The following is a 27,084-nucleotide window of genomic DNA, read 5'->3' on the forward strand; positions in this document are numbered from 1 at the left end:
GAGCGGCTGAGAAAAAAACAGCCCGTCTACATCGCTTTTTTAATTTTTTCTCGACAGCCACCAGGTTTATGAACATCTGCACCTCAGAGTTGGATCACCAAACAGACGTTTTTGCTGTATAATAAAATCGCCGCGAGTCCCCTCGTGCTGACTCCCGCTTCCTGATTCAAATGTCTGGCGGCCCCCCCCCCCCGACCAATCAGAGGCGTGGAGGGTGATGACGTCCCCGCCCCCCGACCAATCGGTGGCGCGGAGGGTGGTGACCTCAGAAATAGTCCCTGCTAGCCCGCTATAAAACCTCGCTGAAATGGTTACAGAAAAAGGTATCGGCTTGGAGCGGCTTTACCCGTCTCAGCCGTAATGCAAAAGCGCAAAACGGGTAGAACCGAGCTAAGGTGATACTAATGCAAAAGCGGCAAAAGACTCGTGGGTGGAGTCATCAGATTTAGTTGTGAGTCCTTGACTTTTATTGGTGAAAATTGCACGCGAGGGCCCGTTCATCGCTGCTTGCAGCTTTAATTGTAATTTATTTATTTCAAAAGAGGGACGGTGCACAATAAGACATTAATCTTGTACAAGAGAATATAAGTTGTGCCAGGTTGTAGCAGCTTGCTATTTTCCATCTGTATTCCCTCGGCAGGTTGATGGAATAGTACATAAAAATTAGTATAGAACAATAAGTAAAAGAGCAGAACAACGCAAAGAGACAATAGATTAAATAGATAAATAGAAACATGGAAGCAGATTCAACAGAGCATGGGATCTGTCAGATGTTGGCACCTAAGATTTAAAGCTAGGCTGCCCCCCCAACACACAACACACAACACACTTCATAAATGTACACACACTTGTCTTGACAGTAACCAACGCTTGGCAAGATGTGAGACGGTGTGGGGACTTCATCACCAGAAGAACAACTTCAAGCAAGCGTAGACCTCTTCTTCATGCTTTTAGCCTCAAATACAGTATGACAGCTGATTAGACCATTTAGACCGGGGGTCGGCAACCCGCGGCTCCAGAGCCGCATGCGGCTCTTTAGCGCCGCCCTAGTGGCTCCTGGAGCTTTTTCAAAAATGTTTGAAAATGGAAATCGATGGGGGAGGGAAATACATTTTTTGTTTTAATATGGTTTCTGACGGAGGAGAAACATGACAAAAACATTCTTAACGTTTTCCAATGCTGTAAAAATTTGTAGAATAAATATTACATTTCAACATTTCTGTTAACGAAGATTTGTACGGAAGAGTATTAGGGCCATGCAGGAGAAAAAATATTTGAGAGGGGAAGATTTTTTTTTATTGTGCACTTCGAGAAAAAAGTCGAAATTACAAAAAAAAAGTTGAAATGTCGCAAAAAAAGCCGAAATGTCGAGAAAAAAAGTTTAAATTTCGAGTAAAAAGTCGAAATGATGATAAAAAAGTTTAAATTTCAGGATTAATGTTGAAATACAATTTCGAGAAAACAATCGAAATTTCGAGAAAAAAAATCGAAATGTAGAGAAAAAAGTTTAAATGTCGACAATGTTCAAGTACGATTTCGAGAAAAAAGTCGAAATGTTGAAGAAAAAAGTCAAAATTTCGTGAATAAAGTTGAAATATTGAGAAAAAAGGCGAAATTTCAACTTTATTCTTGAAATTGTATTTCAACATTAATCTCGACATTTCGACTTTTTTCTTGAAGTGCAAAATAAAATAAAAAATCTTTCCCTCTATAATATTTTTTCTCCTGCATGCCCCTAAATACTCTTCCGTAGAGGATTCAACGTTTAATGGAGCGAATCAGTTGCATTCATTGCCTGAACGTTTGCTCTGTAGCGAGAAGTTGTCCGATAACAACAAGAGTCATGTGGAAAGACATTAGCTACATTTGCAGCTGAGAAGCCAGTTCTAACCAATACAGAAACATGCAGCATGTGTTGCCTTCATTCTAAGGCTTATACAAGACTTTTCATTTTTTGCGGCTCCAGACATATTTGTTTTTTGTGTTTTTGGTCCAATATGGCTCTTTCAACATTTTGGGTTGCCGACCCCTGATTTAGACCGTTGTGTCTTGAAAGACACAATGGTTTTTGTCTGTTACATCTCTCAGTTTTTAGTTTGAGACTTAGTTTTGTTCTGCACATAGTAAAGGTAGTTTTTATTGCTCTTTTAAATCACCGGAAGGACAACCAGCAAGGTTTTAGCCTCAAAGACAGTATGACAGCTGAGTAGACCACTTACGTTGGCCTGCACCGTGCACCCACCGAGCCCTGCAAGATGACTAGACAAGAAGGAGTCTCAGATACGGTTTGTTCCATTGTTTTTATTGTTTGCTCTCATTAAACATGAACAGCTGACTGATGCACCTGACGACTAAATCCTATAACTACGGCTGGCGGGGGGGGCTGCATGTTTGCACACGGAGATACTCGGCTACCACGACTACAGACAATGTTCACTACAGTCGAGCAGATTACGGAGGCTTCACTATTGCATGTGGAGGCTAGGACTGATGAAGACAGATTACACAGGATATTTGGCAAATGAGTTAGCAAGTTAACACGGCAGGTTTAAATGAGTCTTGTCCGGGTGGAGGTCGCGGCGGAGCTTCACTGGCGGGCGTAAATCCTCGTGCACACCACGTCATCGGCACCGAACGTCTGCAGGACACAAAAAAAGGGAGTTTTACATTTCAGTCAGCTGACGGATGAACTATGTGGAAGTGATTTACTTCAACAAGCATATGAGGCCACTTTAAAGTATTCTTTAAAGTCCTTGAAGACCATGGCCCCGTCCCAATTCTCCCCCTCGCCCTCGGTTTCTTCACTACCCCTAACTTTTGCGCGTTCCCGTGAGGGTAGTCGTGTCCCAATTCCTCTTTCCACCTAGGGGGAGTGGAGAAAACGAGGGCGAGTGGCTGAAAATAGTCCCTTCAAATCGAGGGATTTCAGATGCTGACTTCGCGAGCGAGGGGGTATAAAAATTTCCCAGAATGCTTTTCGTCGTCATTTGCGGACTGAATAAAAAAAAAAACAATGGCAGACATTTTCTTATTTTTTTGTGAATAAAATCAATATTTTGAGTTAGTTTCTGCATAAAAATGCGTTTTGATTACATTGAAAATATATATTTTACTTTCATAATATTCACTCAGTGAATGTACATAATCCCTTTTTTGTCCGTTGTTCGCGAAGACCGCCGTACGCCGTACCCTATATATTTTGACTTTTTTCTTGAAATTTCAACTTTTTTCTCGAAATTTTGACTTTTTTTCTCGACATTTTGACTTTTTTTCTCGAAATTTTGACTTTTTTCCTCAACATTTCAACTTTTTTCTCGACATTTCAACTTTTTTCTCGACATTTCAACTTTTTTCTCGACATTTTGACTTGTTGTTGTTGTTCCGTCCAGAGTTAGTTGTTAGTGGTTTCACGCATCGCTCCCGTCGTTACGTAACGACAGGAGCAGAATCTTATTGGCTCGTAGATCCACATCACACTGGACGGCTCATCCGCGGGGCTGTACAGACACTGCAGAATTTAGTTGCTTTCCACCTTCTCTGAGTTTACAGGCTGAGGGGAGACCACTTTATATATGTTAAAGCAAGAGAAAACCTGTTTTTCAGAATAGGTCCCCTTTAATCTCCACATTTTGACTTTTTTGCTCGAAATTTCGACTTTCTTTCTCGAAATTTCGACTTTTTTGCTCGACATTTCGTCTTTTTTTCTCGACATTTCAACTTTTTTTTTTTAAATTGTACTTCAACATTAATTTCGACATTTCGACTTTTTTTCTCGAAATTGCAACTTTTTTCTCGACATTTCGACTTTTTTTCCTCAAAATTTCAACTTTTTTCTCGACATTTTGACTTTTTTTCTTGACATTTTGACTTTTTTTCTCGAAATTTTGACTTTTTTTCCTCATCATTTCAACTTTTTTCTCGACATTTCAACTTTTTTCTCGACATTTTGACTTGTTGTTGTTGTTCCGGCCAGAGTTAGTTGTTAGTGGTTTCACGCATCGCTCCCGTCGTTACGTAACGATAGGAGCAGAATCTTATTGGCTCGTAGATCCACATCACACTGGACGGCTCATCCGGGCGGCTGTACAGACACTGCAGAACTTGGTTGCTTTCCTCCTTCTCTGAGTTTACAGGCTGAGGGGAGACCACTTTATATATGTTAAAGCAAGAAAAAATGTGTTTTTCATAATAGGTCCCCTTTAAGGAGACGCTGGGAAACACGCTCAGCTCAGCGGCCTGCTAGATGATGAAACCAGCGGAAACCTCTGACACACTGATCCATGCGCAGCGTCCACACCACAACGCCCTCAGAAGAGTTTTCAGACTAAACCAGCGACAGAGACCCTGCGGATCACTGCAACGCGCCCCAGTTACAGCGCTGCCAGTCTCAGTCAGACGCTTGCTTGATGATCTCTAATCCTCCTCCGTCTCAGGGGGGGGGCTCTGCGACTGTCGCCTCGCCTCGGGGTTGGGGAGCGTTTTTGGAAATGTTTCACGTCTCACAGAGGTTATCTGAGGGCAGAGCTGCCTCTTGCTTTCCAGAGACGTGTCAAAGGTTACAGGCTTTAATCAAACTTTATTTATCTAAGATAAGAACCATCGACTTTGAAAAGATGCTTTTTATTAGTCAGTATTCGGCATGTGTCTAAGCATCTGTTTCCTGCACAAACATCAACTTTATTGATAATTTTAAGTGTTTTTTTTAAGCTTATAGCAGTTTATATCACAGTTCAGAAAACCTTTCCTTTGACGGGTTCTCCCACTCCTGAAACCGACGCAGTCAAGCTCAACCAAACTACTTGGAGAGGATCAGGACTGTTTTTTTTTTTTTTTTTTTTTTTTTTCTCCTGAGATGCTTCCGACTGATGTCACACCCATGGTATTAGATATTATTGATAACAATGACGAGCTGTTGCTGTAATATTTAGCGCCTACAAATGATTTTATTCGCTTGTTTATGTTAGCACTTTGAGATTATTTCATGAAAAGTGCTTTACAAATAAAATGTATTATTATTATTATTATTATCATTATTACAAATGACGTAGAAACACATCCAAAAGCAAGTATTGATGTGTTTGCTTGATTTCATCTAAATAAAGAAAGACAGAACTGTTATAAACAGTAAAATCAGACTTCCCGAGTTGGAATTCCAACTTCAGGAGGCGTTTCAGCTGAAACTCCTGAACTCTGACCTCGGAGTAGAGATGAGACGAGAGATGAGACGGTACCAGAACGTCCCAGGTATCCGTCTCTCCCTGTATCCTCTCTCATCGTCTGACTGTCGGGGCGGGATCACCAGAGGTGGGTAGTAGCGAGTTACATTTACTCTGTTACATTTACTTAAGTAAGTTTTGGGGAATGTTGTACTTTTAGGAGTAGTTTTGAATCACTATACTTTTTACTTTTTACTTGAGTAGATTTGTGAAGAAGAAACTGTTCCTCTTCCTCCGCTACATTAGGCTACGTTGAGCTGTTACTTTTCTTTTATCCCTTTTATCCACGTACGCCTCAATCTCATGACATCACTGGGTGATTATTTGGGGAAAATGTTTGTTTTTGCATGTTTTGTCACATTTACAAACTCAAACACACACAGAGTTTCTATGAGTTCATGTTTGTTCTAGTTCTGGTTAAAAAAGAAAAGTACAAAGGCTTGAAATTTTGTGCTACTTGTGCTGAATTTATTTTTTTATTCTGTTATTATTTTATTATTTATTAAAGTACTTGAATTTACTTTAAGATAATTTTAATTTAAGCTATTTTTTTATTAATTTTAATTTCTTTTATTTTATTGATTTAATTTGCCTGAAGACGATTATTTTGTACTTTTGTATGTTTGAATAGTTGTGTTAAAAAAATAAATCAGACGTTACTCATCAGTTACTCGGTACTTGAGTAGTTTTTTCACCAAGTACTTTTTTACTTTTACTCAAGTAATTATTTGGATGACTACTTTTTACTTCTACTTGAGTCATATTATTCTGAAGTAACGGTACTTACTTTAGTACAATTTTTGGCTCCTCTACCCAGCTCTGGGGATCACCGAGGTCTTGCTCAGTCTTTGCTTTCTTCTGCACACTTTGTGGAGTTTATTTTTGTGTTTTTACGTCAAACCTTTACTTTGCTGGTGTGAAAGTCTCTACGCTGATTCTTGGTGGCGTGACGGATGCTTTTTTATTTAATTTAGGAAATTACTTATTTCTATTCTATAAAGTTTTCGTATCTCCAAAAAAACGGACCCTGTTTCTTGTTCATAGTGACGGTTAGGTGTTGGCGTGTTGGTTAGACTGAGGCTTATCATCAAAAATGTAAAAATGACTGCTTTCTTTAATCTGCACCTCCTTTTTTCCATCATCAGTTTTAGAAGCTGCATCATCACAAACATGGTAGCTTTTTCCCTTTTTTTTTGTATTTTTCAAACCGATTTAAAACACTTGTAACTGTGTAGCGGTCTGTCTGACGACTGTTCGACGCCGTGGCGATAACTAGGAATGGGTGATATTTTACCGTTCACGATAAACCGTCAAAAAAATTCCCCACGGTAAGAATTTGTATCTCACGGTAAAAACAATAAATTCCAGTTGATGACGTTTTTGTGTAAAACTGATTTATGGTTCTGTGTTAAATCCACGCACAACGTATGTGAAGGAAGGAAGGAAGGAAGGAAGGAAGGAAGGAAGGAAGGAAGGAAGGAAGGAAGGAAGGAAGGAAGGAAGGAAGGAAGGAAGGAAGGAAGGAAGGAAGGAAGGAAGGAAGGAAGGAAGGAAGGAAGGAAGGAAGGAAGGAAGGAAATAAATGAGAAAGAAGGAAGGAAGGAAGGAAGGAAGGAAGGAAGGAAGGAAGGAAGGAAGGAAGGAAGGAAGGAAGGAAGGAAGGAAGGAAGGAAGGAAGGAAGGAAGGAAGGAAGGAAGGAAGGAAGGAAATGAGCCAGAAAGGAAGGAAGGAAGGAAGGAAGGAAGGAAGGAAGGAAGGAAGGAAGGAAGGAAGGAAGGAAGGAAGGAAGGAAGGAAGGAAGGAAGGAAGGAAGGAAGGAAGGAAGGAAGGAAGGAAGGAAGGAAGGAAGGAAGGAAGGAAGGAAGGAAGGAAGGAAGGAAGGAAGGAAGGAAGGAAGGAAGGAAGGAAGGAAGGAAATGAGCCAGAAAGGAAGGAAGGAAGGAAATAAATGAGCCAGGAAGGAAGGAAGGAAGGAAGGAAGGAAGGAAGGAAGGAAGGATAAATTCCCGTTGATGAGGTTTTTGTGTAACAAACATGGCGGTTTGACAGTTTTGCAGTACAGGTGTAACTCATTTAATTGGTTTTTATCAATTCAATTTAATTGGTGTAGTTGGTGGTGTAGTGTTTTGGGGGCTCCAAAGACTGAATGTGGTGATAGATTTATAGTTAAAAAGGTGGAGTTGAATTGGTATTTTTTCTATGGTCATTTAATCGTTATCGGGATAAATGTCAGAAATTATCGTGATACATTTTCTAGTCCATACCGTCCATCCCTAGCGATAACGCTGCAGGGAGAAGTGACGTGAGAAGAGCTGGGAGACAGAAACCGCGAGCTGATGTCACAGCTCAGCTCCATCTCCCTCCGTCAGGGCAGATAGAGCTTCTCCCCCTCCGGGGCTGGAGTCACCGGAGGGCCGGTCAGCTTTTATCACCCACAGAGGAGGTCAGAGCCCTCTCAGCTCCTCAGTCTGCACTGGGAACAGCTCCGTGTGAAACTGGTGCATTAACGGCAGCCATTCCCCTTCTGTTTAATCAATACGAGCCTCGGGCCTGTGATATGAACAGAGCTGGTAGAGGAGCCAAAAACTGTACTCAAGTAAAAGTACTGTTACTTCAGAATAATATGACTCAAGTAGAAGTAAAAAGTAGTCATCCAAATAATTACTTGAGTAAAAGTAAAAAAGTACTTGGTGAAAAAACTACTCAAGTACTGAGTAACTGTTGAGTAACGTCTGAAGTACAAAATAATCATCTTCAGGCAAATTAAATCAATAAAATAAATAAAAAATTGCTAAATAAAATGAATCTTAAAGTAAATTCAAGTACTTTAATAAATAATAAAATAATAACAGAATAAAAAAAATTAATTAAGCACAAGTAGCACAAAATGTCAAGCCTTTGTACTTGTCTTTTTTAACCAGGCAGAACTAGAACATACGACGGAGTATTAGGGCCAAACTAAGACAAAAAAAATTGGAAATTACGAGAATAAAGTCGTAAAATTACGAGAATAAAGTCATAGCCTAAAGTTACGAGAATAAAGTCGTAATATTACGACTTTATTCTCGTAATTTTACGACTTTATTCTCGTAATTTTACGACTTTATTCTCGTAATATTATGACTTTATTCTCGTCATTTTACGACTTTATTCTCATAATATTACGACTTTATTCTCGTAATATTACGACTTTATTCTTGTAATTTTACGACTTTATTCTCGTAATTTCCCAATTTTTTTTGTCTTAGTTTGGCCCTAATACTCCGTCGTAAGACTTACCCATGATCTCATAGAAACTCTGTGTGTTTGAGTCTGTGTAAATGTGACAAAACATGCAAAAACAAACATTTTTCCCAAAGAATCACCCAGTGATGTCATGAGATTGACACGTACGCGGATAAAAGGGATAAAAGAAAAGTAACAGCTCAACGTAGCCTAATGTAGCGGAGTAAGAGGAACAGTTTCTCCTTCACAAATCTACTCAAGTAAAAGTAAAAAGTATAGTTATTCAAAACTACTACTAAAAGTACAACATTTCCCAAAACTTACTCAAGTAAATGTAACGGAGTAAATGTAACTCGTTACTAGGGATGGGCGGTATGGACTAAAAAATGTATCACAATAATTTCTGGCATTTATCCCGATAACGATAAAAATGACAATAAAGAAAAAACAATTCAACTCCACCTTTGTAACTATAAATCTATCACCACATTCAGTCTTTGGAGCCAAAACACTGCTCTAAAAGATACTAAATGCTACTAAACTACACCAATGGGAATTTATTCCCATTGATTTAATTTATTTATTTTCTTGCTCATATCTTTCTTTCTTTCTTTCTTTCTTTCTTTCTTTCTTTCTTTCTTTCTTTCTTTCTTTCTTTCTTTCTTTCTTTCTTTTCTTCTTTCTTTCCGGCTTCTTTCTTTCTTTCTTTCTTTCTTTCTTTCTTTCTTTCTTTCTTTCTTTCTTTCTTTCTTTCGTTATTTCTATCTTTCTTTCTTTCTTTCTTTCTTTCTTTCTTTCGTTATTTCTATCTTTCTTTCTTTCTTTCTTTCTTTCTTTCTTTTCTTCTTTCTTTCCGGCTTCTTTCTTTCTTTCTTTCTTTCTTTCTTTCTTTCTTTCTTTCTTTCTTTCTTTCTTTCTTTCTTTCGTTATTTCTATCTTTCTTTCTTTCTTTCTTTCTTTCTTTTCTTCTTTCTTTCCGGCTTCTTTCTTTCTTTCTTTCTTTCTTTCTTTCTTTCTTTCTTTCTTTCTTTCTTTCTTTCTTTCTTTCTTTCTTTCTTTCTTTCTTTCTTTCTTTTCTTCTTTCTTTCCGGCTTCTTCTTTCTTTCTTTCTTTCTTTCTTTCTTTCTTTCTTTCTTTCTTTCTTTCTTTCTTTCTGGCTCATTTCTTTCTTTCTTTCTGGCTCATTTCTTTCTTTCTTTCTTTCTTTCTTTCTTTCTTTCTTTCTTTCTTTCTTTCTTTCTTTCTTTCTTTCTTTCTTTCTTTCTTTCTTTCTTTCTTTCTTTCTTTCTTTCTTTCTTTCTTTCTTTCTGGCTCATTTCTTCCTTCCTTCCTTCCTTCCTTCCTTCCTTCCTTCCTTCCTTCCTTCCTTCCTTCCTTCCTTCCTTCCTTCCTTCACATACGTTGTGCATGGATTTAACACAGAACCATAAATCAGTTTTACACAAAAACGTCAACGGGAATTTATCATTTTTACCGCGAGATACAAATTCTTACCGTGGGGAATTGTTTTGACGGTTTATCGTGAACGGTAAAATATCACCCATTCCCACTCGGATATGGAGCCACCTCTGGATATGAAGCTACATAAACTCCCTGCGCCGGCTTGTACGGCATTATAACCTCCTCTGTTGTTGTTTCCAGCTCTCTCCTCGTCCACATTCATACGATAAAGACTTGGAAAAACAAAGGAGGCGAGCGTGGGAGCAGCGAGAGCCGAGCGGAGATCGCCGCAGAGCCCTGTGAGTTGTTTGTGTTGCGCCTTAGTGCTCAACGGCTCCCCCGAACACGGCTGGGGCTTTAGAGCCATTGACTCCTGCACATATTAATCTGACTAAATACAGGGGGCATTACAGCCATGTCAGCGTAGCAGCTGCTCTTGTTCTCCTTTCACGTCTCTCGGCGGGGTGGATGAAAGCTCGGCTCTCTCATTTCCTTAACGGCTGAGTCTCCCGGGCGACTTCATGCACTCCCTCCCTCGCTTCGTTAACCATTTCTCAAGCGGAGAAACACTGGCCGCTTTAAGCCCCGGCCTCCGTGAGAACGAGCCGGAGAACAGGCGAACTTTCATTTCATTTCATTTATTCCATTCATGGTATATATTCTTAATAATGTTGTACAAAATTCCATGAAGTACACATTATCACCATGAAAGAAAAGGAGCAGGAAGAAGAAAACTCATACCTTATACCTGCCCCTCTCTGTTACGTTGACTTACTGAACACCAATCTATCTACCGTATTTTCTGGACTATAAGCCGCTACTTTTTTCATAGGTTTTGAACCATGCGGCTTATACAAAGGTGCGGTTATTAACTTTCTCGACATTTTGACTTTCTTTTCTCGACATTTTGACTTTTTTCTCGACATTTTGACTTTTTTCTCAAATTTTCGACTTTTTTCTCGACATTTCGACTTTTTTTTCTCGACATTTCGACTTTTTTCTCAACATTTCGACTTTTTTCTCAACATTTCGACTTTTTTTCTCGACATTTTGACTTTTTTCACAAAATTTTGACTTTTTTTCTCGACATTTTCGACTTTTTTCACAAAATTTCGATAAATGCTCGTGGTGCTCTAACCAGAATTAGAATCAAAACTAAGACAAAATAAATGCAAAGAAGAATACGCTACTTCTTTAGCAGATAGAAGTAGGTAGAAGCAGATTTCAAACAGATAAATAGATAAATAAATACCGGTTATTTTCTCTTGGTTCTGTCCCGTTTTAATCAGCAAAGTTGCTGCCGTGTTAAAAGACACTGTTAGGAAAGGATCTATTTAGGTACAAACATGTACATCATTTACAGTTCAAAATCATTCTGTACATGTAGTAAATATCTAATCTGACAACATAAATATCTGCGGCTTGCATATCTTTTTTTAATTATTTTTTTAAAAATAGAGCGGACGCGGCTTGTATGCAGGTGCGGCTTATAGTCCAGAAAATACACATATTTATAACAAGAAAACAAACAAAAATACCACTCTTCTATCTATTTTTTTTCTTTCTCCTTCTTCTTTTTTGTAGGCACTTATCTTTTCTTTTTTAAACATTTTCTTAAGCTGATACAAACTTGTGCAACTTTTCAGTTCCTTGCGTTGTCCATGCCATAATTTTACACCTGTAACAGATTTGTTTTATGTTTAGCCTTGCAAAAGTATGTTTGAAATCAAGTTTAAGTCCGTTGTCTTAATCCTCCAATCTGAACACATTTTGTAACTGTTCTGGTAACAATCTATTTTGCTTTAAACATTATTTTTAAAGTTTGAAGTTCAACTATATCCACCATTTTCAACAAACCTGCCGAAATAAATAATCTGTTTGATGGTTCTCTGACCCTGTGAATGACTCTCACTGCTCTTTTCTGTAGCACAAACAGAGGAGAGATGTTACTTCCATAGGTATTACCTAAATAACTGAGCCTGAAGAGCCACCGCTGAGCTCACGCTCTCCCTGAATTACAGCGCTTTCTGGTGGATCATCTTTATTTTTTGTTTTTTCCTGACGGAGGATAATCTGTCACGATGCCGCCGTGACTCCCTGACGTTGTTCTCACCAGTGTGAGCTCGTCCCCATTCAGCTCCCGGGTCCAGTAGGTCTTGGGGCCGTCCCCGTCCACCAGAGTCTGCTTGCAGTGCATCTTGTTCTCCGTCTCCCAGGTGGCCAGGCTCTGCAGGGGGGACGGACAAAAGACGGGACAGGCAGTATGACTGATGTCTCCAAGCCACAGTGTTAGTGTAAAGGCTGATTAACCATGCACAAACCATCATTATCATCAGGACCAGCACACTTCGCATGTGGCCGAGCGCTTCAAACATCAACTCTTAGGTCGTTGCACTTTTTTTTTTAATCAAAGTCTTTTTATTAAAGGTTTTGCATATCACACAGAAAAAAGACAAAACAAGTAGAACACGAAACCCACTACCCACCCCAGCCCACCAGACCTAAACCTCTCAAGAGTAAGTGTTTCCTGAGAGGAGAAACAATTGGACAGTGCAACAGTATACAGATTAGGGATGGGCGGTATGGACTACAAAATGTATCACGATAATTTCTGGCATTTATCCCGATAATGATAAAAATGACAATAAAAAAAAATACCAATTCAACTCCATCTTTTTAACTATAAATCTATCTCGCTCTCAGATCCGCCATGTTTGTTACACAAAAACGTCATCAGTGGGAATTTATCCTTTTTTCTTTCTTTCTTTCTTTCTTTCTTTCTTTCTTTCTTTCTTTCTTTCTTTCTTTCTTTCTTTCTTTCTTTCTTTCTTTCTTTCTTTCTTTCTTTCTTTCTTTCTTTCTTTCTTTCTTTCTTTCTTTCTTTCTTTTTTTCAGGCTAATATCTTTCTTTCTTTCTTTCAGGCTCATTTCTTTCTTTCTTTCTTTCTTTCTTTCTTTCTTTCTTTCTTTCTTTCTTTCTTTCTTTCTTTCTTTCATTCTTTCTTTCTGGCTCATTTCCTTCCTTCCTCCTGCTCTCTCCTTCCTTCTTCCCTTCCTCTTTTCTCCCTTCCTTCCTCCTTTCCTTGTATTCTCCCTTCCTTCTCCCCATTCCTTCCTTCCTTCTTTTTTTTCCTTCCTTCCTTCCTTCCTTCCTTCCTTCCTTCCTTCCTTCCTTCCTTCCTTCCTTCCTTCCTTCCTTCCTGTACGTTGTGCGTGGATTTAACGCAGAACCATAATTCAGGATTTACACAAAAACGTCATAAACGGGAATGTATCGTTTTTACTGCGAGATGACAAATTCTTACCGTGAGGAATTGTTTTGACGGTTTATCGTGAACGGTATAATATCGCCCATTCCTAATACAGATACATGCACATTTAGATAAATAATGCTACATATTATGGGGTTACATTCCTTGATTCCATATTTTTAACAAATGTCATGAAAGGCTGCCAAATTGCATCGAACTTCGAGAGAGATCCTTGAAGAGAGTATCTTATCTTCTCTAACTTGAGATGTTGCATTACCTACTTGATCCACTGGGAATGTGTAGGGGGGAGAGGATCTATCCACTTGAAGAGTACAAGTCGCTGGCCAACAAAGTGCAAAAAGCCAGCATGTTGCACCCATAGGTGTCCAGATGTACATCATCTGGTGTAACACCAAAAATGGCAATGAAAGGGGATGGATGGATCGCCTCTTTAAGCACCTTAGAAAAGGTATCAAAAATAGACTTCCAGAATGTATATAAACTTGGACATGTCCAGAACATGTGAAACAGGCTAGTGGGGGCTAGCAGGGGCTAGGGGGGGCTAGCGGGGGCTAGCGGGGGCTAGCAGGGGCTAGGGGGGGCTAGCGTGGGCTAGTTTACATCTATCGCATGTAGGGTCCAGCTCTGGTCTAATTTTGGACAGCTTAACCTTTGACCAATGGAGTCGGTGTATTATCTTAAATTGTACGACAGTATGCCGTTGACAAATGGATGATGAATAAATCCTTCTAATAATCTTCTGCCAAACTGCACCTGGAATTTCTTCACTTAGATCCTCTTCCCATTTACTCTTAAGGTTATCCAAAGCTGCCATGTTATGGTGATTGAGAAGATGATAGATCTTACCTATAGCCTGTTTTAAATTTGTCCTAAATTTGAAAATAGTATCTACCAAGGAATCGGGAGGGTATAGAGGAAAACAGTCAGAATGTGAAGTTATAAAATTGCGCAGTTGGAAATATCTAAAGGAGTGGGAAGGTCGTTGCACTTTTGATCAAAGATGCCTAATTGATGTATAGATTGGGAACCAGATCAATAAGCGTGCTCTAGAGCAGTGGTTCTCAACCTTTTTGGGGTCTGCAAATCTTTGGTTGCATTTTTGGAGAACTGAAGGTCACTGAAACGCTAGGGGGGGGTCATAATTTGAAAAGGATGCAGATCGTGTTAAAATTGTAATAACAGTGTCATGCAGTCACTTCAACAATGCATATGGGTGCAACATTTCTTATTAAAATATAATGAATGATGATTGTGAAAGAGTAAAAGAAGGTTATCTAGTTTAGGTAGATAAAGGTCTCGGCCACGTTTTTTTTTTTCATATTAAGATTTTATTAGTTTTCAACATCATCATAAACAAAGAGGACTGGCAGATCCACAACACAATATACATCACACACACACACACACACACACACACACACACACACACACACACACACACACACACACAATTAGGGGAAAAAGAATTGAAATAAATAATTTTAAAAAAGTAAATAAATAAATGAACACAAAAAAGGGAGGGGGGGTACAGTGCAGTGATGTAATACGCTTTCTTTGATTGATTCTTTGAATTTAACAAGGTTCTATTACACAACACCGCATGCAGGAGCAAGGTAGGAGACAACAATTAGGCCTTTAGAATCCCTGTACAAACAGGCCCTGGAAATCTTTGACAAAAAGCCACTTAGGTACCACCACTGTGACATATTACAACAGCACAATCTACTAACTTTAGAAAATTTAAGAATATTTTCAAATCTATGTACAGTTTACAAAATCCTAAAAGGCTTGGCCCCACCTGTCTGAGCGAGTTTGTCTGTTACCGTGGCGACACCTGTAAGGTAGAAGGCATTCGGACAGGCAGCCTCCTCTGTTAAAGCTGTCACACAATGGAACAGAATCCCAGACAACATCAAAACCTGTGACTTGCTCGGTGCCTTTAAAGCTAATATAAAAAATCATTTAAAACTCTCACAACAATGCACCCACTAACTTGCTAGTGAACAACATTAGCTTTTCCTCCAGTCACTTTCATGGGGCTGAAAAGGTGTGTGTGTGTGTGTGTGTGTGTGTATGACTGTAGTGCTGTATGCTGTGCATGCTGCACTACCCTCTAATCATTTTATCTGCGCTGTATTTATTTGTACCAAGGGACTGCAGATGCAAATTAGCCTAAGGCTAACTCTGGTGCAATGCATCAAATGTTTACATTTATGTTTTTAATTGCACATGGTCCCTCTCAAATAAAATTTAAGTAAGTAAGTAAGAGAGGTTGTCAGGTTGTCAAGATCATATTGGTGTAATGCTGTTTCTGTCCATAAATGTCCGTACAATGTCCCAGTGTCCTTGAATGCCTTTGTCAAAGTCTAAGAGCAGATTGGTGGCACGTTTCATGCTTAAAGTATCCAAGTAGTCTTTAAGACATTTAGATAGAGCAAAGCACCGGTCACATTTGAGTAAAATAATAATCTATTTCTATAAATGTCCGATGATCTTTTTAAAAACTATCTAAAAACTATCTATTTTATTACCAGGGACCCCTTGCAATTGCACCCTGGACCACTAGGGGTCCACGGACCCCGGTTGAGAATCACTGCATAACTAGAGCAGTGCTCTAGTTATGCACTACTTATACTACACAGTACCTGTACAAAGACAGGTCAGTAAACACGTGAAACCCTGTGAAAAGATCTCTTTAATCTCCGACAGGCCCGGTTCTACGAGGGTGCATAAGCATTGCACCCTCAGTTTATGTGTTTGCATGCTCAGTTGAAAAGACGAAAAGAAAACTGACAAATGCGCGCGTGTTGAAAGCCAGATTTATGGTTCCGCATTAAATCGACGGCGTAGCCTATTGCGTAGGGTACGCGGCGACGCGCACCGTACATTCGCAGCCCCGCGTGCCCTACGCCGTAAACTCTGCGTTGGTGCAACGCGGACCATAAATCAGCCTTCAGTCCTTTATTTTCTGTAATGCGATTAAAAAAAACAAAAATGTCATACATTCTGGATTCATTACAAATCAACTGAAATATTGCAAGCCTTTTATTATTTTAATATTGCTGATTATGGCTTACATTTTAAGATTAAGATTCCCAGAATATTGTAATTCTTTGAGATAGGATATTTGAGTTTTCTTAAGCTGTAAGCTATCACAATATTCTAATTTTCTGAGACAGTCCTGTATATTTATGGTTATATTTATTTTTGTTGCTATGTTTTATTTTCTGTTGCTAGATTGTCTGATGGGTGGGGTAGTCCAGACTAAATGTAGCATTTTCTTTGTTCTGCAGCAATATTGCTGCAATAAAGCATTTGAAATACACTTTAAATATTCTTGTTTTGCTAGTATCATTCTGCTTGAATAACGTGCCAGGCATGTGCACCCCCTCTGATCTGAGATGCAGCCCTAGTCATCATTTTCTAGAACCGGCCCTGATCACCGAGCTCGTTGAGATCGTCCATCGAAGTGCTCGATACATTCCTGTTATACTAAAAACTTCACAGCCATGGTTAGATTTTCAAAAGAGGAAAAGTACTTTATGCTCAGCTAACTCCCCTGATCACCGACAGATCTCCTTCATTTCAGACAGACAGGAAACAAAAAAGAGAGAGTTTAGTGCAGCGTCAACATGTGACCAACAGCTAGTCTCGCTAGGCGTCTCGTTCCTATTTACTGAGCTTGACTTGTCCTCCGGACTCTGGTTATGTTGTTTCTCTTAACCAGAGACATCAGCACATCACACCGCTGAAGTTTGATCCTTCTTTCGATCTTCATCAGCGCCTCCCGAGCTCAGGGACGATCAAACCCGCCGTTATTGGCAGGGCCCTCTTTGAAACTCTGTGATATCTCTCCAGTATCGTCTGGCCGGCGGGCGTAGTTGCAGCATGACTTGCAGACAACTTTGTTTGATGGTTTTTCTCCATTTTGAAGGGTTTGTTTCCAGCTGAAGCCGCGGCTTCAGAGACAGTTGTTAATCACGATATCAAAAAAGACTTGAGAGCGGCCATCGTCGGGTTTTTCTGCAGCTTTCTCTGGGACTAGTTTTATTATTTCCTTTCTGTTTTTCCCTTGTGTAACCAGACAAACAGACAGTTAGCTGCAGCTATGTTTTAGGATGGATTTTCTTGTTTGTTAATTCATCCAAAGTGCTCATACAAACCCACGGTTTCTTTCATAAATACATCAAGAGCCTGTATTCTCTTTGGGCTCGTCTCGGCCTCTTAACGCTTTTCAGATGCAAACATCTTCAAAAACTGGGAGGAAATCTCCTTTCCTGCTCAGTTAAAGGTTTTAAAGATGGATTTTCCTTCAGAGACCCAAAGCATGGGTCTCTGTTCCAGCGTAGCAGGTTGTAACAGAGGCGTAACAGGGGTGAGATGAGCGCTGTGTGAACTGGCAATGCAGACCGAGGAAGCGGGGGAAATCGGGGCGTCACAGGGATGATCAGAGACGACCGTACAAGCCTTCTGATAGCCAAATGAAGCCTGCCGCCAGAATGCAAAGCCCCATAACAACCAAGCTAAACTAGTTTGCCCTCAGGGGTTGGAGAAAGAGACTGGGCAGGAGTGTCAGTATTACGAACGTTATCCGTCAACACGGAGTACGAGCAACTCTGAGAACCTCGTTGACATGTTTAAGGATCTACCAGAGCCTTTCAATTACTAAAACTGTCACCACTGACAGCAATGGGGACATATTGTGCATGTTCTACGGGAGTGACCACCTAGAAATGTTCTTCTGTATTGGCATTTGTTCAGCATCAATGGAATAAAGATATCAGTGACCAGAGAAAATAGGGAGCTGTTGCTGGACTGGATATTGTGCCTCCCTGGGAATAAAAGAATAAAGATCTCCAGTCCATCATTGTACCTTCTGATCTTTGTGGGAAAGTAACTAAAAACATTGAACTAGTAAAACCTTGTCCCTTTTTCTGAAGCACCAAAGTTTTGAGTCTGACGTTACAGACCCAGATCAGAGTGAAATCATCTGGCTTTCCCATCTTCATTTCCACCTAATTTCATATTCTGTTGCATGTGCTGTAACTTTAAATTGGTTTGTGTAACTCAGATTTTAAAAGAGACACATCCATTAGAAGAAAGGAGTGGCGTAATAGCTGACGCCACCCCCTAAAAACTATTGTTTAAAAGTTAACTTATAAACTTAAACTTAAACTTTATTTATTTGTATAGCACCAACTCATGCAGCGTAAGTGCAACTCATGGTGCTTTACATAAAAAAATAAAATAACAATCAAAAGTACAATTTAAAACATCCCATACGACCCCACCCCCCACCCCCCACACATACACACACCCTCACTCACACTCATACACATGTGCATACACTCACACGCCCACACACACACACACACACACACACACACACACACACACACACACACACACACACACACACACACACACACACAGTAAGTGGACTGGTGACATGGCTTAGCACTAACGATCCAGGTGAGGAAAACACTACCTATGGGTGGCCGTCCACACCGAGAGGCTCCACCGGCCACGACCACAAGGAGCATCGCCACAGAGACCCCCCCAACCCGGACAGACCAGGACAGACCCCACACAGAAGGTGGAGTCCCACCCCCAGCTACCCAGGCCTGAGGGATCCCCATGACGACACCCCCATGGGCGGAGCAGGCACACCTCCCAGTGTGGACGACCCCCCTGAGGAAACACTGGAGCTAAAAACTAAAAGATTAAAAGAAAGTAAAAAATGCCTAAAAGTGTAAAATTTTAGAGAAATCTATACAAAACTTAAGATGAATAATAAATAACATAAAGTAAAAAGTCACTAAAATGGATTAAAGGTTTAAAGATAATAAAAAAGATTAAAAAAATAAATAAATAAAAAAAAAAGTAAATACAATAGATACAATAAATAGCTGAAAAGACTAGATAAATGAGATCAGATAAAAGCCAAACTAAAAAGGTGTGTCTTGAGCCTCCTTTTAAAAATATCAACGTTCTCTGCGGTCCTGAGGTTCTCTGGCAGGCTGTTCCATAAAGAGGGTCATAATGGCTGAATGCAGCCTCACCGTGGGTTTTAGTCCCGGTTCGAGGAATGGTTAAAAGGCCGGTGCCAGAGGACCTCAGGGTCCGCGAGGGTTGATACGGTAAAAGCAGGTCAGATAAATAAGATGGCCCAAGACCGTTAAGACATTTAAAAACCAGTAAAAGAACCTTAAAATCGATCCTGAAGCGGACGGGGAGCCAATGCAGCGATTTTAAAACAGGTGTAATGTGCTCCCGCCCTCTGGTCCTCGTCAGCACGCGAGCGGCTGAATTCTGTAATAGTTGTAGATTATCCCATTCGGTCCGAATGATACGGATTGGTCCAGGTCCAGGAAGGGAAAGAACCAATCAGATGTCTTCATTTTAAACCACGTCCCCCCGCCCTGTCCCATGCGCGCACTCGCTTCCAGCAGCCCGACGTGTTCACTTCCACGGGTCCTCCTGGGCTCACAGTGTCCCAGTGTAACCCCCTCCCTCCCTCCCTTCTGCCACGGACCCCAGTATATAGTTATTATATATATTAAGTTATTTCCAGAGCAGCTCGGTCCCCGCTGTGTGTAACCGGGGAGCGGGAGCCGTTAGTCCGCTGCAAAGGCTGCTGGGCAGAGAGGAGCAGCAGCAGCAGCAGCAGCAGCAGCCCGGGGGGACACGTGAACAGCCGCAGCCGTGAAAAGCCGCAGGAGCTCCGGCTCGGAAGCTGTATGGGGTCCGTGGGGATATAGGCGTCTCACGGCGAGAGCGGAGAGCGCCGGTGAACGGCAGCGCGCTGCGGTGCCGTGCGGGCTGTGTTGCCGCAGCTACGCCGTAGGCTACGGCGTAGACGCCGTAGGGTACGGCGTAGCTGCGGCTTTAGAGCCTGCAGCGCACCGCAGCGCTGCCGTGCCGTTCACCGACGCTCTCCGGGATGGAGACGCCGGTGGGCACGTTTGGGTGGGCACAGCCCCCCCCTGCCCCCCCTAAAACCAACCTCGCTTACAGGTGAATGAGACATGGGGCAGTTTTGCTGTAAATGTGCTGTCCAAAATGTTTAATAATCGTATGCGCGTTCGTGTTTGTGGGGGCGAGGCTTTGGACGGAGCGCTCGTGGGTGGGGGCGGGGGGGGCGGGGCTTAGAGGAAGCGCCACTTTCAAATCTTGCTAGCTCTAGGAAGACTGCATAGAATAACTTTAAGACCTGGGAAAATTGGGCAAAACCTATGGGAAAAGGGGGAAGTTTCATCCCGTTTAAGGACTTGCAAGTGATGGTTAGTGACATCGTGTGGTGAAGTTGCAAATTTCAGCCAAATTTTCGTGGACAGCGACGGCACAGACGTTACGCTACACTCTATCATCGCATGGGTTTAGATTTGGATTGTGTTTGATTGTATTATATTTTCATTATTAGCATCGTATTTTCAATCCTTCTTGACTTCTATCAGAAGTGAAAACATCGTGTGATGACAGCGGCTCAGTTCAGAACCCTCGACAAGCGGGATCATCCATTTCCGGTTGTTCCTCTTTCCTGTTTTGTTCTTTCTTCATCACAGATTAGCGCCACCTGCAGTTATAGGGAAGTATTACACCCCACGCAGAACGTACGCTCCAGTTGGCGTCTGTGGCAGAGTGGAGGAGCTGCAGCCACTCAGGCTGACGGTACACAGGTGTGGCCCGTCAGCCTCTCCACCCTGCCAGCCTTATAAGAGGAGAAGCTGCTGCTGAGACGGGTGGTCAGACTGAAGCTGAAGCTGCTGGAGCTGGAAGCACGTGGCTTGGGTGATTTTGCTGAATAAAAGGGTTCTGCACTAAACTCCGTGTCCTCTCTATCCCGTCGGTCGGGCCCCGTGGCACTCACACTGCTACACTGGCACCCAACGTGGGGCCCGACGGGATGGACACACCAGCTCCAGACCAGGGCTGCGCCGTGGAGGAGGCGGTCCTGGAGGCGGACCAGCAGCCGGCGCGGGTCCGCATCACGGAGGAGGGGGTGGTCCTGGACGCACTGTCTGACCCGAGGCCACAATGGGCCCGGTCCCAAGAGCGGCTTTTTCGGCGGTCGGCCCGTCGCCGAGGACGGCCGCCCGACCGTTCCCCCTGGTCGGCCCGTCGCCGAGGGCGACCTCCCGATGGGGCTCGGCGGCCGTCTGAACCAGGAAGGCCCGGGGGCGCAGACGGCTTCCTCTCCCGCTCCGAGGTGGGCTGGGGGGATTTAGCTCAGCCGGACGGACCCCGGCGCGAGTTTGGCGTTGGGGGTGTGTTAGAGTGGAGGAGCTGCAGCCACTCAGGCTGACGGGACACAGGTGTGGCTGCTGAGACGGGTGGTCAGACGGAAGCTGAAGCTGCTGGAGCTGGAAGCACGTGGCTTGGGTGATTTTGCTGAATAAAAGGGTTCCGTGGCACTCACACTGCTACAGCGTCGGTGTTGGTGTGTTCGGAAGTATTTTTTTGACCAACTTGGGAAGATGGTAGCCGACTCGGCCTTCGGGTTGGTCTATCCCAGCAGTGCATTGGTGACTTTCAGGAAAATAAATGAAAAAAATATATATATTGTAAAATAATATGTTATAAGAATTAATTGTAAATAAAGTGGGGAGGACAAAACCAATAACCTTTCATTCCTGAAGCTCTCAGAGAGCATTAAAATCAGCCCAAAAACAAGCGGTTCTGCCAGGTGCTCAGCTTGTGTTGCCCTTAGCTGCAGGCCTGTTCCCGCCTCTCTGTGCTAAACGACACACTGTCAGAAGCTAAAGACATTACAACTAGGGCTGGGGATCGATTCAAATGTCAAGAATCAATTCGATTCCGATTCTTAAGATTCAGAATCGATTATCAAGATTTGATTCGATCCGATTCGATTCCGATACTGATTTGGGTTAGTGTTATTAAAACTGTTTTTTGAGCTGTTGCATTAATTATATGACTGTAGTTATGCAAAATATTACTACTACTACTAAATATTACTACTAGTATTATATTGAGATTAAACAGCAAGTATTGCAGCTAATGATGCTGTAAGGACCAATCAGCTCCCAGAATGCTGATAGAAATGCTTTCAGAAACATCATGTGGGTCAGAATTACCAAACAGATCCAGGGAGGAAACAGAGACGGATGAAATCAGTTTTATTTTTTCCCACATTCCGTTTTTATTTGTTCCATTTTCGGTCTATTTTGGTTTTTCATTTTTGAGCATTTGGTTTTTATCATTTTTTGCAAATGTAACCCCAAGACAGTATATAAAGTAATGAAATATAGACAATTCATGCAATTATAACCTAACACTTTAATGTTTTCATACCTTTAAACATATTTAAAGGCAAAAACATGGCACCAGTTATTCTCGTGTCCAACAAGACATTCCTTTTTTGGGGATAAACAAAAAAATAACCAAAAGTTGTAATGTAATGATGACAAAAAAGAATACATAAATAAATAAAATAAAAAAAAAATAAAAATAAAAAAATATATTTTTTTTTTAAATCGATCTTTAGACATGAATCGATTTTTAGGAATTAATATGAGAATCGATTTAGGGAAATCGATTTTTTCAACACAGGCCTAATTACATCGGATTTAAAGCTGCGTTGTCCTAAAAATGAACCCCACCTTTATCCATTCATCCCAAATTTCTACAAGGCTGCTGAACCTCTCCAAAAATCACGGATGACCTGAGACGATGCAATCGGTCGAAAATTGCACCAATACATTATTCAGGACTTCATTGAGTGTTACATTTGTGCCATTCACACTACGAGCCTGCTCTCTGGTCCTCTCTGTGTAGCCCCGTTGCTAAAAGTCTGTCGCCATAGCAACCAGACGGGATAGTCTTGTGCCCCGGAGGTGAGTTGCGTCGGTCTGACATGAGATTTGAAAGTAATGTATTCAGATGAAAAATGGGCTTCCCAGATGGTGAACTTAGCCACTTTAGTCTGAGCCCCCCCCGCCCGTCACAGCAGGTGCATTCACTGCCTCATTAGGGTTTCCGTTCTCTCCCTTCTCTTCTGCCGAAGCCCAGCTGGTCGTCTCTCCGTCGCCTCCGGGGCAGAGGGGAAACGCCTCGTCACCTCATCGCCTTGGAAGTGAGAAGTCGCCACCTGATCCCACTGCCCTCGCTCCGATTAACTGGAGCTTTTTAACTTTGTAGCGGCGTTAATCAGCCCTCCGCTCCACGCCAGCCACAGATCAGCATGTAATCCACTTAACCGTGGGTGCAGCTGAACGCGGCCAAAACCAACTTTGGCCTCGTCTGCCAAACCTCCTCCACCCGAGAATTTGCCAACACTCCACAGAAATGTCCCCCCCCCGCCCGCCCGCCCGCCCTGGCCCGGGCCGGCACATGTGCTGGTGTCAGCGGGCGCCGCCGCCTGCAGGTCCAGCCTCCGTCTGGCAGGGAACGGCTACACAAACACGACCCACAACCCGTCAGGGTTTGTTTTCCTCACATGGAATACGATATAAAGCACTGGAGAGTCTACGAAACCAACGATGGCAGGAAACGTTGAGGCTGCGGTTTAAAAATTATGTTTATGAATGATGTTTAAGTCTCTAGCAATGTGATCCATTCTGCCAGACCAAGACTACAACTGATAATGAATCATCCATCCATCATCCACCCATCCATCCATCCATCCATCCATCCATCCATCCATCCATCTGTCTATCCATCCATCCATCGTCCATCCATCCATCAATCCATCCGTCCGTCCGTCCGTCCGTCCGTCCGTCCATCCATCCATCCATCCATCTGTCCATCCATCCATCCATCGTCCATCCATCCATCAATCCATCCGTCCGTCCGTCCGTCCATCCATCCATCCATCCATCTGTCCATCCATCCATCCATCCATCGTCCATCCATCAATCCATCCGTCCGTCCGTCCGTCCATCCATCCATCCATCCATCCATCCATCCATCCATCCATCCATCCATCCATCCATCCATCCATCCATCCATCCATCCATCAATCCGTCCGTCCGTCCGTCCGTCCGTCCGTCCGTCCGTCCATCCGTCCATCCATCCATCTGTCCATCCATCCATCCATCCATCCATCCATCTGTCCATCCATCTGTCCATCCATCCATCCGTCCGTCCGTCCGTCCATCCATCCATCCATCCATCCATCCATCTGTCCATCCATCTGTCCATCCATCAATCCATCCGTCCGTCCGTCCATCCATCCATCCATCCATCCATCTGTCCATCCATCCATCCGTCCGTCCGTCCGTCCATCCATCCATCCATCCATCTGTCCATCCATCCATCCATCCATCCATCCATCCATCCATCCATCCATCCATTCTTCAAGCATCAATGCATCCATCCGTCCATCCATCCATCCATCCATCCATCCATCCATCTGTCCATCCATCCATCCGTCCGTCCGTCCGTCCGTCCGTCCATCCATCCATCCATTCTTCAAGCATCAATGCATCCATCCGTCCATCCATCCATCCATCCATCCATCCATCCATCCATCCATCCATCCATCTGTCCATCCATCCATCCATCGTCCATCCATCAATCCATCCGTCCGTCCGTCCGTCCATCCATCCATCCATCCATCCATCCATCCATCCATCCATCCATCCATCCATCCATCCATCCATCTGTCCATCCATCTGTCCATCCATCCATCCATCCATCCATCCATCCATCCATCCATCCATCCATCCATCCATCCATCCATCCATCCATTCTTCAAGCATCAATGCATCCATCCGTCCGTCCGTCCGTCCGTCCGTCCGTCCGTTCATCCATCCATCCATCCATCCATCCATCCGTACCGTGACGGTGGTTTGATCCCGACACCGGTACACTTCAGTTTAAGTTTATTTTCCATTAATGGAAACACAAATAGTTGTGTTGCAAACTTTATTGCGCTGTTTTGTTCTCTTGGCTTTTGAAACTAATTAGCAACGTCGTGGAGTCAAAACTCCACCCAGATTCTTCAAACAACACCAAACATAACAGATTTGTGCATTTCACACACAAAAAATGATGTTTCATGTTTAAACCACAGTTGAACATAAAAGTGGATTAGTTGGTCAGAGGAATTTTAATTCGTTTTTTATTACCCTATGTTTTGTTTCATTTTTTTTCTTCTGTTTAATGTACGCTTCCCTCACATTTCCTGTCAGCGTATATATCTATCCCAGGTGTCTCTGAACGCAGAGATGTAATTGATCTTTTTAGTGTCATCTGTGAATGAAACATTACATACTTTGGAGAACAATATCTTAAACCATTTCACTGATTTTCTCATGCTTTTATTGATAAGGAGGGACTCTTATTTGAGTATTTGAGTCGTATTTGATCCTCCAAGACTCAGCCTCTCATGGATAACTTATTATTTTTACAGAATATTAATTGTAATTGAAATTAAAGCAAGAATTTAACCTTTTACCTTTTACCAGCTTGCCAGCTCTGCATTTCCCCAACTTTTGGGGTGGAAATGCATGACTGAGATGCAACAATTGACGAATATTAACAAATGAAATGAGGCTGAAGAAAAAAACAATGGCATACTTGAAATCTTGACATCTGCAAAGAAATGACACTGTAATCCCACATTTTCTGATATGGAGATTTTTCATCTGTGACTTTTAGTTAGTCGCCATACAGCAAGACTCTTATATAAGGTCCTATAAAATTCATACAACTGATTTTATTTTCTCTTAGTTTCATCGTTACCACGGCAAATACAAATCTAGTTTGAACTCGTCTCGATCACATGAGGACGTTTAACCCCCAGATTCATGAATGGGTCAGAGAATCCTGCCAAGTCTTCACTTCCTATCACTGTCAGTTACATAAGAGCTCTGCAGCAGCGTGCACATACAGGTGTCAGGGCGTTTGCTGCAGGAACAAGTTTCCTCCTCCGTGCAGTAGAAGGCGTTTCACACTTACAACCCGGCCGTTTTTATTTCTTACACAAATTAAAAACAGCTTGGCGCTGGCGAGGCCACCGTGATTTGTTTTCAGTCGGAGGTCATCGGGTTCAAGATCTGCCTCGTCCAATTCATCAAGCTGTGCAGTCTTCATGTTTAAGCCAGGGGCGGTGTAATTGTCTCAGCGCTTAGATCATATCAGGGGATGTTTCTAAGTAACCGCTTTACTCATATAGCATGACACAGACCATATCTGTTCTATCAGGGTTTGGACACGCTCTGCCTGTTTTACAATTAAATGACTGTATCTTTAAAAGGCAGATTAGGTGAACTCTGGACAACTGCAGATTTATAAATCCCTCATTTTGCTTCCAAAGTATAAAAAAGGACATTTCACTCATTTCACGCCCCTGTGTTGCAGCTTTGTACGAAGCCCCCCAATCCCCCCGGGGCCAGAGGAGCTGCAGAGAGAAACTGTTATCCAGGTCAAGCTGCTCTTAATGTTTCTCCTCAGACGTGGAGATGATACCAGTTAGCAGCGCTGCACGCAAAATGATAATTTTTCATTAAAGCCTCAGGAGGACAAACAGAGGAGGACCTCGGAGGACCCAGATACAGATAAATGACAGTAATCTGAGCCGTGTCGGCGGTTTAAAGGATTCGCTGAAGCAAATGAGCTGCATTCGTTTAAAATGAGGCTCTGCTTAGAGGCAGATTTGTTGACTTTCACATGGGACGGATGTTGAGAAGATTAGTGGACGACCTGCTCTCTCACCTGAGTCACAGCTACCCCGTCATTATCAACGTACAGTTGCAAGAAAAAGTTACACCTTACCATAGGCTGCTTTTCTATGTTTATTTGCAATAAAATGTGATTATGGTCTTCATTTAAGCAACAACATAACATATACAATATATATACATACATACATTTTTATATATATTTATATATATATATACATTTATATATATATATTTTATATATATTTATATATATTTTTATATATTTATATATATTTATATTTATA

At 42.0% G+C, this 27,084-nt stretch overlaps 1 protein-coding gene across 1 annotated transcript in view; it reads right to left on the bottom strand.

Moving 5' to 3' along the window:
* Window positions 1–2,289: 2,289 nt before the first annotated feature.
* LOC133444568 (cellular retinoic acid-binding protein 1) overlaps window positions 2,290–27,084 on the bottom strand; it is a 38,139-nt gene continuing 13,344 nt past the window's right edge. Inside the window, exons 3-4 of the mRNA XM_061722410.1 lie at window positions 11,996–12,109; window positions 2,290–2,638 (exon numbers count right to left, since the gene is read on the bottom strand). Of these exons, the coding sequence (XP_061578394.1) occupies window positions 2,588–2,638; window positions 11,996–12,109 (165 nt within the window). The 3' untranslated portion in view covers window positions 2,290–2,587. The remainder of the gene's footprint in view (window positions 2,639–11,995; window positions 12,110–27,084) is intronic.

The sequence above is a fragment of the Cololabis saira genome, chromosome 5 (genome assembly GCF_033807715.1).
Source record: "Cololabis saira isolate AMF1-May2022 chromosome 5, fColSai1.1, whole genome shotgun sequence".
Lineage (NCBI taxonomy): Eukaryota > Metazoa > Chordata > Actinopteri > Beloniformes > Belonidae > Cololabis > Cololabis saira.